Source organism: Eumetopias jubatus, unplaced genomic scaffold (assembly GCF_037043125.1).
Source record: "Eumetopias jubatus isolate StellerSeaLion01/CBP00866 unplaced genomic scaffold, mEumJub1_p1.0 scaffold_1, whole genome shotgun sequence".
Classification (NCBI taxonomy): Eukaryota; Metazoa; Chordata; class Mammalia; order Carnivora; family Otariidae; genus Eumetopias; species Eumetopias jubatus.
In genome coordinates this window covers 195,162,326-195,178,812 of record NW_028274807.1, presented here as the reverse complement: position 1 = coordinate 195,178,812, position 16,487 = coordinate 195,162,326, and the positions used below count along the sequence as shown (strand labels likewise).

The 16,487-nt window shown below is 48.5% G+C and overlaps 1 protein-coding gene across 2 annotated transcripts in view; it reads left to right on the top strand.

Moving 5' to 3' along the window:
* Positions 1-16,487, top strand: part of CACNA2D3 (calcium voltage-gated channel auxiliary subunit alpha2delta 3) — an 889,368-nt gene that overhangs the window by 682,921 nt on the left and 189,960 nt on the right. For both annotated transcript variants that reach the window (XM_088022023.1, XM_028124497.2), the window contains exon 18: positions 9,199-9,282. In XM_088022023.1, coding sequence (XP_087878149.1) covers positions 9,199-9,282 — 84 coding nt within the window. The remainder of the gene's footprint in view (positions 1-9,198; positions 9,283-16,487) is intronic.

Sequence of the window (16,487 nt, the reverse complement as noted above, 5' to 3'; positions counted from 1 at the left end):
TTTTTTTTTAAAGACAGATTAGTGTATTTCAGAATCACCTGCAAAAAAAAAAAAAAAGAAAGAAAGAAAGAAAGAAAAGAATGAAACCTAAATATTTTGCTGTATCACCAGTCCAGTGGGCTGGACAGAGCAGTGATGGGTGAGAACCTGTTCAGTTTGGTGGTCTGATATGCCAGGGCAGAGAGCAGATGGGTGGGAAAGATGGTCACAGGCATGTTGATGCTGCAAAACCCTCTGTCCTCGGGGAGGTGCAGAACAAGGGCCACCCCAGAGAAGAAGGGAGACAGACTCTGGCTGGAAGGATCAGAGAAACATTCACGGACAACGTGGGCACAGAGGTGGATCCCTTTATGTCTTCTCCTCCTTCACAAGTATCTTGAAAATTTTTAGCAGAAAAAGAGAAACAAAATAAAGATATCATACTAAGCATCCCCCTAGATAAAGTCGCAAACACACACACACACACACACACACACACACACACACACACACACACATTTGAGGAAGGCTCAGCCATCTGATGTAGGTTGATACCATTACAGGCATAAACCAGAGTCAGGAGTAGTGGTAACTGGTTTGGAAGGAGGGATTCCTTTCCCTCTTTTCTTCCTCTCTCTCTTTCCTTCACTTGCAAATTCATTGCCTGCTTCCAGCCCTTCCTGCCAGTTAGCACAGAAACCTGGACGTGGAGAGAGGTCTCTCCGTTCCAAGCACCATCCCTCCAAGTACTGGAGTACTTCTTCCGGGACTGAGCCAGGAGAGGCACTAGGAACAGGGGTGACAGGCCAGGAAGGCTGGTGTCACTGGCCCCAGGAGGAAACCCCCAGCAGAGAGCTCGCTCTGTGTGGGCAGTCAGCTGCAGTGCCCCTGGACGGGAAACATGTCTCATTGCACTGTTGGTTGATGCTATCTTCTGATCTCACTTGAGTAAGAAAATTCATTGTCTTGGCAGTTCCAAAATCAGAATCACCTTGTGGTGCCCAATTATAGTGCATGTTCAAAACAGCCTGACACATTTCAATCCCAAGAGTCTCTTGCTCGAGGGAATAATGCCAACTAAAGTTCTATAAATGCACAAAAATTGCTTTGTCAAATGTCACAGGCATACCTTCAACTTATAGAGGTCCTCTTGTTATCCTAGATGTTATTTCCTAATGACTCAGGTATCTCCAACCTTTGTATGAAATCTGCTTTGGAATATGGCACTGTGTGCTCAAGAACTTGACGCAACTCTCTTTGAACTTTGAAATTCATTCTTTTTTTTTTTTTTTTAAAGATTTTATTTATTTATTTGACAGAGAGAGACACAGTGAGAGAAGAAACACAAGCAGGGGGAGTGGGAGAGGGAGAAGCAGGCTTCCCATGGAGCAAGGAGCCTGATGCGGGGCTCGATCCCAGGACCCTGGGATCATGACCTGAGCCGAAGGCAGGCACTTAATGACTGAGCCACCCAGGTGCCCCCCTTTTTCTTTTTTTGAGAGAGAGCACTAGAGGGCGAGCAAGCAGTGGGGGTGGGGTGGGCAGAGGGAGAGGGAGAGAGAGAATCCCAGGCAGACTCCACGCCCAGCAGGAGCCCGACGCAGGGCTCGATCTTACAACCCCAAGATCATGACCTGAGTTGAAATCAAGAGTCAGATGCTAAATCAACTGAACCAGCCAGGTGCCCCTGAAATTCATTTTGAAGGCTGTTCTGCATCTAAGTTTTGCCCAGAAAACCATAGTGCAGTTTTGTCCAGAGTGTTCTAACCTATCAGAGGGGCTGTCTTCCAGGCACCCAGGGGCATCTTTCCTTCGCATGAGGCATCCGTGTTCTGCCTTCTCTGCTGCAGGCTGGTATTTCCCTCGCATGGGTCCTCCACCTGACTTGGGCCTGCAGACGGCACTCCCCTCTCTGGGTCAACGTCCCGGCTTCCCAGTCCCCTTGCTGGCACGAAACCTCCTCCCGCCCGAGCCACTCAGCCCGATTTTCATTTTGATGACTCGCTGGCTATGACAAGACAGATGGGCTTTCTGAGAATGGGAATTTAAGGCCAGCCGCCATGGAGAAGCCGCACTGAAGGTCTGAAACCACTGGCAGAGCTGGGCCACTTCCTCCCCACACACCACTTGGTGACTCACCGGGACTCAGAGGACACCGATTAAGATAAAGGTCATTTGGGTTTTCAAAGCAGCCTCTTAATTGTTGTTTTTTTTTTTTAAAAAAATACCAAAGCTGTTTTAGTTTTACAGCCATCAAAAGGATTTTGTAATCACACTAAGAGAGCACAGAGAACTTTTCATCTTTGAGACACTTAAAAACATTAATTAATAAGATCATGGTACCTGGTGGAAAAAGGAAAAGCCTTGTTGTCTGGACATGCCCTGTTGCCTCTCTCCCACCTTCCGGCTGCTTTGGGACACACCCTCACAGCCCTGCTTCCCTCCAGTGTATCTGGGCTTCTCATCTTCCCATGAACACGAAGGATTTGATCTCCGGGTACAGACTTATCGGGATCACCCCCTCCTCCCCCACCACCGGGCTTGTCTCTGCCATCCTGTCATCTAGCTTACCTAGCAAGGTCTGAGCCCCGTGGCGTCATACCACCAAAGGGCCAGCACGATTCGGGTGGAAATCCCAGCTACCCTGGTACCATCAGATGCTACCAGGCTTGTCTGAGGCTCTGAGTCAGATGTTGGCTAATGGGCCTTGTGTTTTGTGTCCTGGGTATGTGGCACCATGCTACCTCCAAGTACTCACTCAGTGAATTGTTGTTCTCAATCTGAAACTGACTCTTGCATCTCCGGCCTATGAAGGCCAGTTTCGAGGCAGCCCGAATGAGTCAAATGGAGGCAAGGATGGCTGGTGGGCGTTGGCTTCTGCCGTGGTTCTGTACCCGTTAATAGGCCTGCTGCATGCAGCCCTGTGGGTGGCCGCCATCTGAGCTGAGACCCCCTCCGGGGAGGCAGTGCAGAGGGTGGTGAGGACCGGAGGCTGAGACAAGGGGCAAAGATGGGCTTGAAAAACAGTCCCACTGTCGATTAGCTATGCCGCCACGTGGCCTGCATCCCCGGGCTCCGCATTTGCCCATCTGTGAGGCAATTATCCCTCCAAGGAGGTATGCACAGTGTTTAGTACCTTGCCTGGAAGAAGAGCATTCACTCTTCCTAAAGAATGATAGGAGGTGAGGGGGAAGCTGGCCGGCAGAAAATTTTGTGGTTTTTTTGTTTTGTTTTGTTTTGGTTTGGTTTGCTAAAGGCAGTCACTTAGAAAGCAGAACAGATTGGTTGCTACATTTTATAAATTCCTTGTGGGAGAAACAATGAACTTAGAAAACTGAAAACAGTAACTGCTTCAAAGGACTTACCTTTGGGCCAGCTAGCAGAACGGTGGGGGGTGATCCCTGTGTTGCCTGTATTGTGATAGGGAGGGCAATATTTTGTTCTCCATTCTTGCACTTTTCAGTATTTTCCAAATTTTCTGCAATGAGCAGTTGTTACCTGGAAAATCGGGGCGGGGGGATAGGGGGGAATCTTAAAAAAAACAGCAAAAGCTTAAACCATTTGGACTGTCACCAGGAGAGAAGTGGCTGATACTCTGCTTCCACTGAGTCTCTGCTGAGACTCCCCTTCCCTAGGGCCACCTCCTCTGCGGCTGGACATTGCATGACAGCCATAGACCTCGATTTGCCAATTCTAAGGGAAGAGACTGTTGCCCTGTCTCAGGCCCACCTGGCCACCTGGCCTTGGGACCATGTCCTGTTTTGAGACCCTCCCCTTTGACCTTGAGAAGAATGGACCACCACGCCAGGTTGAACTGCCTCTTTTAAAGAATAGAAATATTACTGAACAACCATACTGCAAAGAAACATTTTATCCCATGAGCCTCCTCTCTAGGGGGAGGCAGGGGCTGCCACATCTCCTGAATCAGTAATGACATTTATTGGTGCTGGCCTAGTGGGCGTTTCTCAAGACTGTTTGTCAGGACACACTCCATGCTCCACTATGTACCCGTTTGCTTCTCATGCCAGCCCTGTGAGCTGAATGCTATTATCCCATCTTATAGACGAGTAGCACAGGGCTCAGAGAAATGCATGTCAGCCATGGAACACACAGCCTTTGTGTGATTCTGGGACCCTGGCTGCTACCTGCTCTTCTAACCGCCCTGATTGGCGAGTGGTGGGTCATGACCTACACCTTGAGTGCAGGAGATGACCCTTCTCAGACAGCTTCTCCATGCTTTCCTGAGGCTTACCTGGGCCTGGCCCAGGGCCTGATAAATGTATTTGGGGGGATGTGGGTGAGTACAGGAGCAAATGAGGGAATGGATGGAGGCAGGAGGGAAGGAATGAAGTGCCCGGTAGCCATTAGGCCGTGCTCTCTTGTTTGTGGAGGAGAGAAGATGTGTTTCCTTTACTTCTCCCGAAAGGACCACTTCAGTCCCTGAGACGAGAGGAGATGCAGGCCTTGGGGGAGGTGGCAAAGGTGTTCACCAGCTGAGGACTGTGCCTGCCTTGGGAGAGAACATCTGCCCAGACAATGGCTGGCTCCCCGCCCTTGGCCACACCCCTGCACCAGATGGCATTAGCTCTGGGCAAGGTTTCTTCCTCTCCAGTTGTGGGCCTCCCACCCCCATCTCCTTCCTTCCTTTTGGCAGCATGGAGAGGCACGTACAATTTATCAATTATTAGCATACACGATATTTGTTTCCCAGAGGCTGCATGGATGTATGTAGCTGATTTCTTCTGGCCCCTCCCAAAAAAAACACAGGAAAAGCAAAGACATTTTTGTTTCTTTTCAAACCGACATGAACGTGGCCATCACCTTAGCCTATCCCATTATGCTTCCAAAGTTGGTCTGTAGGTAAAGAGCACCGGCATGCAGACAACGAAACACCAGCTGGTGGGTTCAGGCGAGGAAGGCATGCCCCCGGAGGGCTCCAGCTTGCTCCTCAGATGGGTGCCCATCTTGTCCCATCCTCCTAGGCCACAGGCTGGTTTGTGCATTCACCACATCTGGCCTTTATTTGAAACTCCACCTCAAAGTATTTCATAGCACAGAATATCTTTCCTTATTAAATTCTCCCCCACATATTTTTTTCATAAAACAGGCACCAAAAACTACAAACCTACCCGTGGCTCTCAAAGTATCTGTTTATAAACCTTTGGAAACCGTTCGCAATTCGTTAATCACATTTTCAAAGGAAGTTACAGTTTATAGATACACTAACAAATGCCGTATTCGATGCCTCAGCCCCAGTAACGAGAGCCTCACGCAGGGAAAGAGCGAGTGGGGCTGGTGGATCCAGGATGTGTCAGAGGCTGAATCTGGAGGGACAGGGGACAGCTGGCCTGGGAGTCAGAGCTTTGCTTCTGTTTCTGTCACTCTTACACTGTGGCCTCACATCTATCCTCTCGGGGAGAAAGTAAGGATAGGGGATCAGCCGCACTCACACACAGTAGTCTATCTTGAGTAACAGTGAGATATTTTGCAGGTCACATGCTCCTAAATAACTGTTAGGAACACCTCACTTAAAATGTACTTTAAAAGTGGTTCACTTACAAGGAAAAATAATAAAGGCATTAAATATGTACAAGTCAGAACTCCAATGACTACTTATGCTTAAAGCCCAAGCCAGCTTAAAAACAAAAAAAAAATCTTTAAGAAGGGAAAGGGGAAATGTGGAGAGAATCTAGTTGGTACCTGAAACATCCAAGGGCATAAAGATTTTAGGCACAGCTTGATCCAGGCACACACACTGTGTTTTCAGGACTCTCTCCTGCCTTTTCTCTGCTTTCTCTGCACTGGCTTCCTTCTCAGGAAGGCTCTCTCTAAGCAGAAGCAGAGGTAGTTATGAGGAGCTCATGTTCACATCCCACCACCTTAATGGTGCTAGCAGATGCACAGCTCCTTTATCTGGATAAACCCAGGAAAGCATGCCAGGCTGAAGCTCATTTGGGTAGGCGTGGGTTATATCCCCAGCTCTGAACCAGTCTCTGTGTCCTGGAGAGATGTGGGTCTCCTCACATGCTCAGGTCACTTGCCTATCTCTGACCCAGGATGGTCTTGCTTTCACAAGAACTCTATTTACTGAGAGGGGGGCCCAAGGGCTTCCCTGCAGGAAAGCAAGGCAATTACCCTGGAAAATGTGGGGGATGAGTGGGGGCAGTGCACGGCACAAGCGTCTTCCTTGTGGAAGTCTACTCTCTAGCCTTCCCATATGCTGTCTTCATGGGAGAAAAGATGAAGGTGGATCTAGGGTCATTATGCTGGAGTTCACTCCTCACCCTCAATCTGTTTTATTTTATGCAACAGGCTCTGACTTTTCCTTCCCTCATTCAAAATAATCACTCTGCTGCGTTACTACTTGCACTGTAAAGGAGCTTACCCGTTAATAAAGACCTAAGTGGGTAGTGTTTTAGACCGGTTTCACATACTTGGTTAAGCAGACATTGTAGAGGGGCACTCCTACAATGGAGTTCCAGAGCAGGTATCCCCAGCCCTGCCTGTTTACTCCAATGAAATGAAATTATTTAGACTCACTGGTTTATGGACCAGCCCACTGTGAATGCTTCTTCATACTCTAAACCCTCCAGGTTTCCTGACGATCAAAAGTGCAGTGTATTGAATTTCTTGAGTGGCTATAAGAAAAAAAAAATGAAGAAAGGCATCCGGGAATGGTCAGAAGTCAAGGGTTCTCTGTGGATTACAGAATTGCCAAGTACCATCTAAAAGCACTTGGGTTCTTTAGCACAGGTATGAATTTTTCTGCTGGGACAGTTTTGAGTCCCAGCTGAGCTACAGTCCGCAAGTCTTGGTGCATAAGATATACACACCAGGAGGAGGTATATGCATGTGACTGTCTGACACAAACATCTCCTGCCTGCCTATGGTTTACAGAACAGTGACACGCTGAATCACTGGGTCTCCTTCATTTCAAGGAAATGACATATTAGCCAACTGTATACAATGTGAGCCTGTGTCTTGGCTAGCAAAGTCATGGCTCTCGGGAATCATGCTAGCTATATATTAAGGCTTTATTCTGTGCCAGGATTGTGTTTGTCCATTTACATATAGTATCTAGTTAATTCTCTCAACCTACCATTGCCAGGGAGGTACTATTGTTTTTCCTATTTTGCAACTGAAAAAAGGGGAGCATGGAGCAACTGGGCTCCCTGCTCAGGATCACAGGCCCAGTAAGTGGCAGAACCATTCTCACAAAGACAAATGGACATTTTCTGAGGATAAGGGAACATTTGGTGCTCGGGACCTCGGAGGTGTTTTTGAATTTCTTTAGGAGTGTTTGAAATAACATGAGTCTCAGCCATAAAAATTTGGTCAGGGGCTGGTGGTGGGTGGGGGTGTCCTGCCCCACACTGGCCATGTGATCTTATCTAAAGTGTCCTTTGACCCATTATTTAACTTGTGACAACCTCTGTTCCTGTATGTATGGTGGGCGATGAATTTTGCCTTCAAAAGGCAAAATTAAGGGTGATAAACTGCAAGCAAGTCTTCGGAAAAGAGAGAGAGAGAGAGAGAGACTACCTACTTGGCTTTATTGATCCTTAGTACCTGGTCCTTACGAGGTGTCTGGTAAATGTGTTTGAATAAATACATAAAGGAGCATTTTGAAATGACCAAAGGAAGTACTTCTCACAAACAAACAGTTTAGAACTAGCATTATGCCGCCCAAAATATTGAGAAAGCTCTGCCTTTTGCTCAGAAGCTGGGCTGTGTGAGCTTCTGGGGCACCTAGTGGCTCTCGGGGATGGTTCTTACCAAAATGGAACTTGGGGGCCATTAGACAGTTAACAGAGGTCCAAGAGTGTCTGACTCTACCTCCTCAAAGGGACATGTTGAGTCTTGTTAGCATGATGTGCCCCCTTCCCCACCACACCTCCTCACTGTGACACATGGGTGACAACCCCACCCACCCCATTCCTGTTCCTCCCACTCAGCTCCCGCCTGGCTCTCGCAAGGGCCTGAGCTTCCACGAACACACCAAGTTTCCATAATGGGATCCAACTGCAAATCTGCTGTCATTTACAGCGGCCTCTCAGGGAGCCGCTTCCCCTCCTCTTCATCTACAGTGGGTCCAGTGTCCTAAAACTGACCTTGAACATCTGTGAATTGCCTTTAGCACCTGTCTCCAGGAACCAAGCAGTGTCCACTACGGTTACCTGTTGTTTGGGGGGTCTGAAAACACAGTGACGCTGCATCGCATTTCGAATCTTACCAATTCCATCCAAATGATGACCAACTCAGGGACAAAAAAAGAAAAAAAAAAAGCTATACATACATAGGTATTTTTTCCAATATGCCAATATACCATATGAACTGGTAAAGGGGTTGCTTATCTTTAGCCTGCAGTAGGGGGCAGACTTTCCTACATTATAAACATCCCAACCACCATCATTAAAGGCGCTGAGACACAGGAACGTCCAGACACATGACCGGCCAGCAGATAAAATGGTAGGGTTGCGGGGTGACTAACACCAGTGATTTAGGGAGGAAAAAACGAAAACCACTCCCCCTGTTCTTAAGACACTCGTGAGTTTTCCAGAGAAATGCCCTCATGGCCATTAAATCTGGCGGTGACTCCCAATACCCACATCCACCCCGGGTAGAGAGGCCGCACTTAGCTCAGTCCTGCTACGGCCTGTGTGAGAGCAAGTAGTAGACTCTGTGTGTCTACACAATGTTACCAGGATGTTGAGCGCTGCTGTGGAGACCGGTGCTTTTCCTTCCTCACCAAGGAGCGCGGGGCAGGTTTGAGACCGGAGGTCGGGGTAGGAGAACTGTAAGACAAAGGGATAGGACTCGGTTTTGGGGAAACCGTAAAAAGCCCTTTCCTGTGTCACAAAATGGTGGCTTTTTTAAAACTTTGGAGTAGAGAAGGATCTCCCCTATTTCACACAGATGCCATCCGGGCAGGGGGAAATCTTTGCTTCGCTTCTGGTGGATTTGGAGGCAATGAGTCCAGTAGGTAAATTCATTTCAAGGAGCATCGGCTTGTTATTTCCCCAGCTCAGAGCACCTGGCCTGAGCTTTCCTGCTATTACAGTCCCTTGGACGGTGCCCTACTGGACTTCTCTCCAATGTCCCTCCACTCAGTTCCCACCCGAGAAACAGGGCTTGGGAAGATTAACGCGGCCCTGGCTGATGATCTCATGGAAATTTTTTTTTTCTCTCTCTCTTTCTTTACCTCCCTCTCGCTACCAGTACGAAGAAGGAAAAAAGCGAAGGAAACCTAACTACAGTAGCGTTGACCTCTCTGAGGTGGAGTGGGAAGACCGGGATGATGTGGTAAGTGACTGGTTTTCAAGCCCGGTGAGGAGGGAGCTCCGCGGTACCCATTTCTGTACCTGGAGGCCACCCCGGGAGCTGGCCGAGAGGCCAGGGGACACCTGGCCACCAGAGGGACATGAAGACAATGGGCTCTTTTTAGGGCGTTGGGAGTTTATAAGTCTCCTGCTGGCTGGAACAGTTGCAGCGAGGCCAGCCGCCTGCCTGCTTGGCGCAGTCGGCTGAAACCATCCCCTGACAGGCTTTGGTCCCTTCTGCTATGGATTCATCCAGACTCTTGCTCGGTGCAGTTTATGGGACTTGCCACCCTCAGGGGAGCCTGGCCTGAGCCTGGCTGGGCAGCAGAAGGCTCTGCCCTCTGTCAAGTTAGGACCAGGTGCCCTTGTCAGGATGCCCTGGGCACAGCCCTTGCTTCCGGGGAGCCGTCCAGGGCTGAGCAGGCCTGCCTCCCTTCTGCGTGGTGGGCAGTCCATTTCCTGGGCGGTCCCAGCCGTCCGCCTTGCGGCCACACCACCAGAGCTCACACGCTTATTTCCCGCACCAACTCAGCCTTCGGCACTGTATCAAAAGCCTTCCTTATGGCCATGACTTAACCCCGTCCGTCTCCCTGTTATTTCCTCAATAAATCAGATTTGTTCAACATGGCTGCCTTTGTGCGAATGTAGGCAGACTGTCCTTAATTAGGTTGTCACTTTCCATGAGTTCCTGCCTGGATCCTTGCTCTTGACTTTCTCTGTGGGGCGTCTGTGCCACGACCACGGCTCTCTGCCCACACCCTCCCTGACGTGTCCAGGGGCCTGTCTTCAGTTTCACCGTGGAGATAGCTGTGTCTCCGTCCCTCAGTCTGTCCTGCTTTCCAACGAGTTGTTGAGGGGAACCATTTGGACTCCCCAGCTGGGTTCTCTTGCTGTCAGTCTCTTCCTTCTGTGTCCTCTGCTCCCTGGACATCTCAGCTAGCGTAAATCTCGGGCTTTCTTCCTGGCCTATAAAATGCAAGAGGCATATCTTAGAAGTGTAGCTGATTTCCTTCATCTGTATTAGGACTCTTGAAACTCAAGTTCAGACAAAATACCTACTGTTTGATAAAAAACAGCTTCCTCACCTGCCCTCTTTTCCCCACCTGCTGGTGGCCTGACGTCGGGTCAGCTCAGTGACCTCGTAGGGTTTTACATCTTGTTCTGTAAACATGGTCATCGGGGTCTTTAGGTTGTACTGCACCCAGTGTCCACGCTCTCCCCTCTCCTCCTGCTCTTCCCAAGAAGCAGGCTAGCGCAGTCTTGAGGGGCACTGCCCGGGCATTAGCCCGCCTGGGTTCGAATCCCACCGTGGCAATCTGCTGGCTGTTGGTCTCCAGCGCACAGTTATCCTTTCCGGGCCTCGATTTTGGTTTTTGTCCCTTTTTCCCCAGTAAAATGAGTATGACGATAATAGTACCTACATCAGAGAGCTCTTGTGAATCTTAACACGTGCTAATATGCTGAAAGATGAAAATGTGTGTACGCCACTGTGTGGACATGGGGCGCGTCTGTGAGCAGTGGCTATTCTTCCTCCTATTCTCATCAGCATCAATCCTCAGGTCGCCTGCTCATGAATGAATGTCCCCTGGACTTGCAGCTGCTAAATTGTCTCGTGAGTGTTTGAAGGGCGCGTTCCACTGTTTTCCTTTTTCTTCCATCTTCACTTTATCAGTTGCTTTATTTTGACTTCACTGGACCTTTTTGTTTCCTTTCCCAGAAGGCTGGAACCTTGTCGTCAACATGCTTCCCCCGCTTCGTCCCATCCATTTGGATCAACATGGGAGGCAAACTGCTTTATGCTCGTTCTCACTTCAGAGTCCTCACATCATGTTACGGGAAGAGATTTATTACTTGGCTCACTCTAGTCATCGCCTGCACTCCGGTTAATTTTTAAGGAGCTGCTATCTCCTTTTATTAATCGTGGCTTTCCTTGCCCTATCTTCTTTTCTCATCGGAGCTGCAGAGCATCGGATTCCCAGCCTCTTACACGTTCTTCACCTTCACCCGACTCCCAGGGGTTTTTGGTGTCCACCTTCAAAGTTCCCACGTCTCCTACAAGTTCAGAGCTCTTACTCTGCTCAGACTGGTCTCTCGTGGTCTCTCTGGTTTGGGTCTCTTGTCTTACTTCCTTGAGGAACATGATACACTCAAAGCACATTGTGTGTACCCCACCAACGTATTTGGGAAAACTCGGGTCACCATTTCTCTCCTAGAGATTTGCACTCCGTTGACTGGAGAATACTGGAACCTATACAGAGAAGCTTTGTAACATTGACATGTGATCCCACATGCCCATATGTCCACCACTGGGGTTTGCATGTAAGTGGCAGCCGGCAGGCTTTTGGTGAGGATCTGGGAAAGGCCATGAAGTAGAGCCCACTAAGGAGGAAGCAGCTTGAGCCTGCCCAGCGGCAGAGAGCTTCTTGGAAGGAACATCTTACTTCTCTCAGCAACTCGGCTCTTGTTGACTATAATGACGGTATTTATAACGCAGACCCTGTGTCCTTCCAAAGAAGATCTGAGGTCACATAGACTATTAAAACATGTGCAAAATAGACTGGCTAAAATTAGAATCTTAAAAAGAGGAAGAAAAATGAGAAACCGTTTAGAGGTAGATGAGCAGGACGTCTGGCCCAGGCTCCAGGCGACTTAGGCATCACATCAAAATACAATGAGTAAGACAGATCTTTGGGGACCCATCAGCCGGGAAGGGACCCTGAGACATCTATAGCCCTGCCTGAATCACCAGTGTTGGTCACCTCTGGGAAGGAAAAAAAAAAATCTTTTAAAATGGAGTTTAACCTTTGGTTATAAATTCCCACAGAGGGTTGAAAGACTTAAGGATGACATTTTTCTTACTCCTGTTACCTCTTAGTCATTCCCAAACTTTCCCCAGTGAACATGATTATTTCAATGAAGAGAAAAAATGAACATAGATAATAATAACTGACGTACTGAGCCCTTCCTATATGCCAGCACTGTTCCAGGTGCTATATGTGGATGAACTTGTTGATTCTACACAACAGTTTTACAAAGTCAGTGTTATTGCCATCCTCATTTTGCAGTAGGGAAACTGAGGCAGAGAACAGCTTGGTCCACGGGCACACCATGTGGATTCCAGCCCAGGCTGCCTGGCCCCAAAGCTGTTGGCCACTTTGTTATGCCTTATAAAGAGCCCTCGAGTCCAAGAGTCCTTAAAGACTCTGTATCAGTGCCCTCAGGGTGTTTCCATAGTATCCTCCCTGAGGGGTGCCGCAGAGATGGGGAGTCCTTGCAGAGCCAGGGGCTAAACAAATGCTCGCCATGGGGTGGCGCTGTAGACGCCGGCCCATCAGATTCTGCCTCCGGGCCACCTGAAACCCCCTCGGTTGCAGTGTGAGCCTTTTCTGCTGCTCTCCAGTCAACTCACAGTTCTCCTTAACCGCAATGGTTCTGTGGAAAATATCCTTCGAGTCTTTTCTTTCTAAAACCCCACATACCTCTTCTCCTGGGGTAAATTTCTGAGAACTGTGCTCAATTAATTTGTTCTTTTTTTTTTTTTTAAGATTTTATTTATTTATTTGACAGAGAGAGACACAGCGAGAGAGGGAACACAAGCAGGGGGAGTGGGAGAGGGAGAAGCAGGCTCCCCGCTGAGCAGGGAGCCCGATGCGGGGCTCGATCCCAGGACCCTGGGATCATGACCTGAGCCGAAGGCAGATGCTTAACGACTGAGCCACCCAGGCGCCCCTAACTTGTTCTTCTTTACACCTACTCCTGGGTCTCTGCAGCTCGTGCTTGAGCCCTGGGTCGCCAAACCAAACACAGTCACAGCCCCCCCCCCGCCACTACCCGCCCCCCCCAGACAGAGAGATTGAACGAGAGAGAGAGATTGAGAGGATTTTTATTTTGTCGTACAGATACTCTGTGTCCGAGTCTGTTTTCATACTCTGGTTAAACGCTTGCTTGGGAATGACAGACCTGTTAATCTCCCGCTTCTCCCTTCCCCTTTAATCTCTTGGCTTGGCCCAGAAGGCATGGCCTTGGGGGCCTGGAAGTGCATGCTGCCTGTGCACCAGGAAAGGTGAGGCGCATGTTCTGATGTGGAGAGCAAGCCACCATTAGCAGAACGAGCTGTCATTATATACTTAACACATAAAACCCAAGGTGATCAGTGAATCTCTGGGGGAGAGCTTCCTTTATGAACTCTAACAGGGGAGGAAGAGCTGTAGGCTCACAACGGAACCAGAAGTGTGACCACCAGCTTGTAATGTGGGTGCTTTGAAGGGTCAGGGAGGCTGTTGCAGCTCCGGGGTGCAGGCGAGAGAGACGGACTCACCAGGGGCTCTGGGGAAGCGCATCTGACCCGGATAACGCAGGACCCAGCAGAAGGAGGGTGCTTCCCAGAGAGACCGGGGAGCTGATCACCATCCCCAGAAAACTATTTCCAGCTTGAAGAGGTTTGACCTTTATTTTTATCAACCCCACTGTGGTGAAAGCTGCTTTAATGTCCGCTGCATTATCATACTTGCATCCGATAGGGAGAAATAAAGACATTTCATTGATGTTGTAATTTGCTCTCCTTTGACGCTGTTAAGTTGAACATTGGCACATGTGATTTTTTTTACTGACTACGTAATATGCTAACATATGGGCACACCCAAAGTTGTTTGGGAATATTCTTCGGCCAGGACATTTTCATTTCTCCAGATGCTCATTGCTATAATCCAGGTAGTGGCAAAACCGAGGGCTATTTGGCCAGCTCTGAGCAGCATCGTCAATCTTGCCCTTCCTGGCCTGGTGGGGACTGAGAGTTTCGTCACTCCCCCATCATTCTGGTCTCTGCTCTGGGTACCCTCTGCCATCTTGTCTTGTAAGCTAGCCCCTGGGGCAGCAGTGCCACTGACTTACCATAGGGTTTGGGGCAAGTTGCTCCCCTTCTCGAACCTCCAATGGAAAAGCAACATTTCTAGACTGTTCTGGTCTCACGGTGTTGTATTCTAACCCCACAGTCTGTTGAAAAGGCACAAAACCCCCTTTCATCCTATGGCAACGAGGACAGAAACCACCTTCCTGTCAGCCCCAGTATGCAGAACCTAGAGCTTGTAGGAGAGCCTACTGGAAAGTTAAAACCTAAGACTGTTGCATGGTCAAGTTTAAAACCTTTTCTTTCATTAAAAAAAAAAAAAAAATCCAGAAATAACAATACATTATTTTTGTATTCATGCTATACAATTGTTATATTAATGCTTTAAATTTGTCCAAATGCTTTCTCTCCTGATTTGGGAAGCAAAACTAACAGCGTGGGCTTAAGGGGCAGAGAGCCTGTGTGACTATAGGCAGGTTTCTTAACTTTGTGCCTCAGTTTCTCCACTTGTAAAATAGGGTTAAGAATGGTGCCTTATTTTGAGGGTTTTAAAACCTGTGTCTAGCACATCGTAAAAGCTCAATAGGTGGTATCTATCAGTATTATCTGGGCTTTATAAGACCGTTCAACACAGTTACACTGCACCTGATGGGATCCCTGGGGTCTGGGAGTCCTCGATCAGAACACTTCTGATGGAATGAATGAAAAGGAGGAAACGGAGCCACAGAGAATTCACAGAACAGGGGTATGTGTCACCGGTAAGACTTGAGTCTTGACACCCTGGGTTATTTCTCTTTACTGTGGGCTGCCTCTTGTTCAGTCTGTGCCCACCCACAGGGGGTAAAGAGCAGCAGTTTTAACATAGGAATTGGGGGGAGGTCACAAAGTCCATGAATGGTCCATGAGCAGCCCTCATAAGCTATGAAATCTACTAAAATAGGAGACGTCGGAGGGCATCATAGAATAAGATGTATTTCTCATGTGGCTCACAGAGTTTGAAAAATGTTGGTTTAGAGCATGGGCATCTGTGTCAAGCAAACTCAAGCTTGAATCCTGATCCCTTAAGCTGTTGAAGGAGGGCTGGCATTGTAAGGGAGGAGGGCAGTGGTGATGGTGATGGTGATGATGGTGGGGGGCAGCTAACATTTACTGGTTGCTTAGGGTGGATGAGGCACTCTTCTAAATATCGGCTCATCTGCTTCTCACAGCAACTCTGTGAGATGGATGCTGTCATTAGTTTCATTTTGCAGAGAAGGAAACTGAGGCATAGAGAGAGTAAGTGATTCTTTCATAAGCTCTGGCTGCGCGGAGTCCTTCACTACAGCACCATCCTGCCCCACATGTAGGTGTTCAGTAGGTGTAATCCATTTTCATTAAAACTGAAGAAAAGAGCATGACTGGACTCGTCATCTGAGCATTTGCCTCCAGAAAGCCTCAGTGACCCTGGCCTTGGAGCCGCCCAGCCCCCCAGTGCTGACTTTTTGGTGCTACTGGGAGTTGGGGGCGGGGTGGTACAGACTCACGGAGAAGCTTACCTAATCTCTGACTTGCCTGGGGAATGTGAGAGGGGAAGGTCCCAAATGGCTTTAGGCAGGCACCAGAAAGAGGAAAAATGAAAACCATGTTAAAGATAAATCGAGCCGTTCTTAAAAGTTAGAAAGTAGACTTAATTAGGACCAGCTCTCCCCATCCAAAACCACAAAAGTTAAAATGGGAAAATATTTCCAGAAATGCCCATTATGTGTTGTTAAAAAATATCTAGAGTAAAATATATGTTTTATTTTATACATGCCTCCAGCTAAAAATTATGCTTTTTACTCTCTCTCTCTCTCTCTCACAGAAGACGGGAATGTGAACCCAAATCTAGACAGCCCCGAATCAAATTTAGTGTGCTTGCTAGCATTGCAGTTTTCTATCAGCCAGATCTTCGCCAAGCTCCTCAAAGGGGAGAAGAGGGGAGAGGATTAAAAAAAAAAAAAAAAAAGCCATGGGGCCAAGAAAGAGCCGTTCCCGACAGGCTGTGGCATGTCAGAATTTGCTCCTCTCCCATTCAATGGCATCCCCCTCGTCTCCCATTGCTGCCCGCGACGGCACATCTCTCATCACTGCGTCTGCGGTCCTTCTCTGAACCCACAGAAGGGCCACACATAATTAGAAGAGGTCAGCCAGGGGCGGGGGGAGGGTGCGAGGCTCAGTGTCCCTAGATGGAACTTCTGAAACTCAGATACCAGGTCACCCTGTTCACTGCCTGTCACTGTAAGTGAGACTACTAATTGCTCAGGTTTCTCTGGGAGCATCTGAAGATGCTTCATGCTATAGAAAATGAGTCCCTGTCTTCTAAG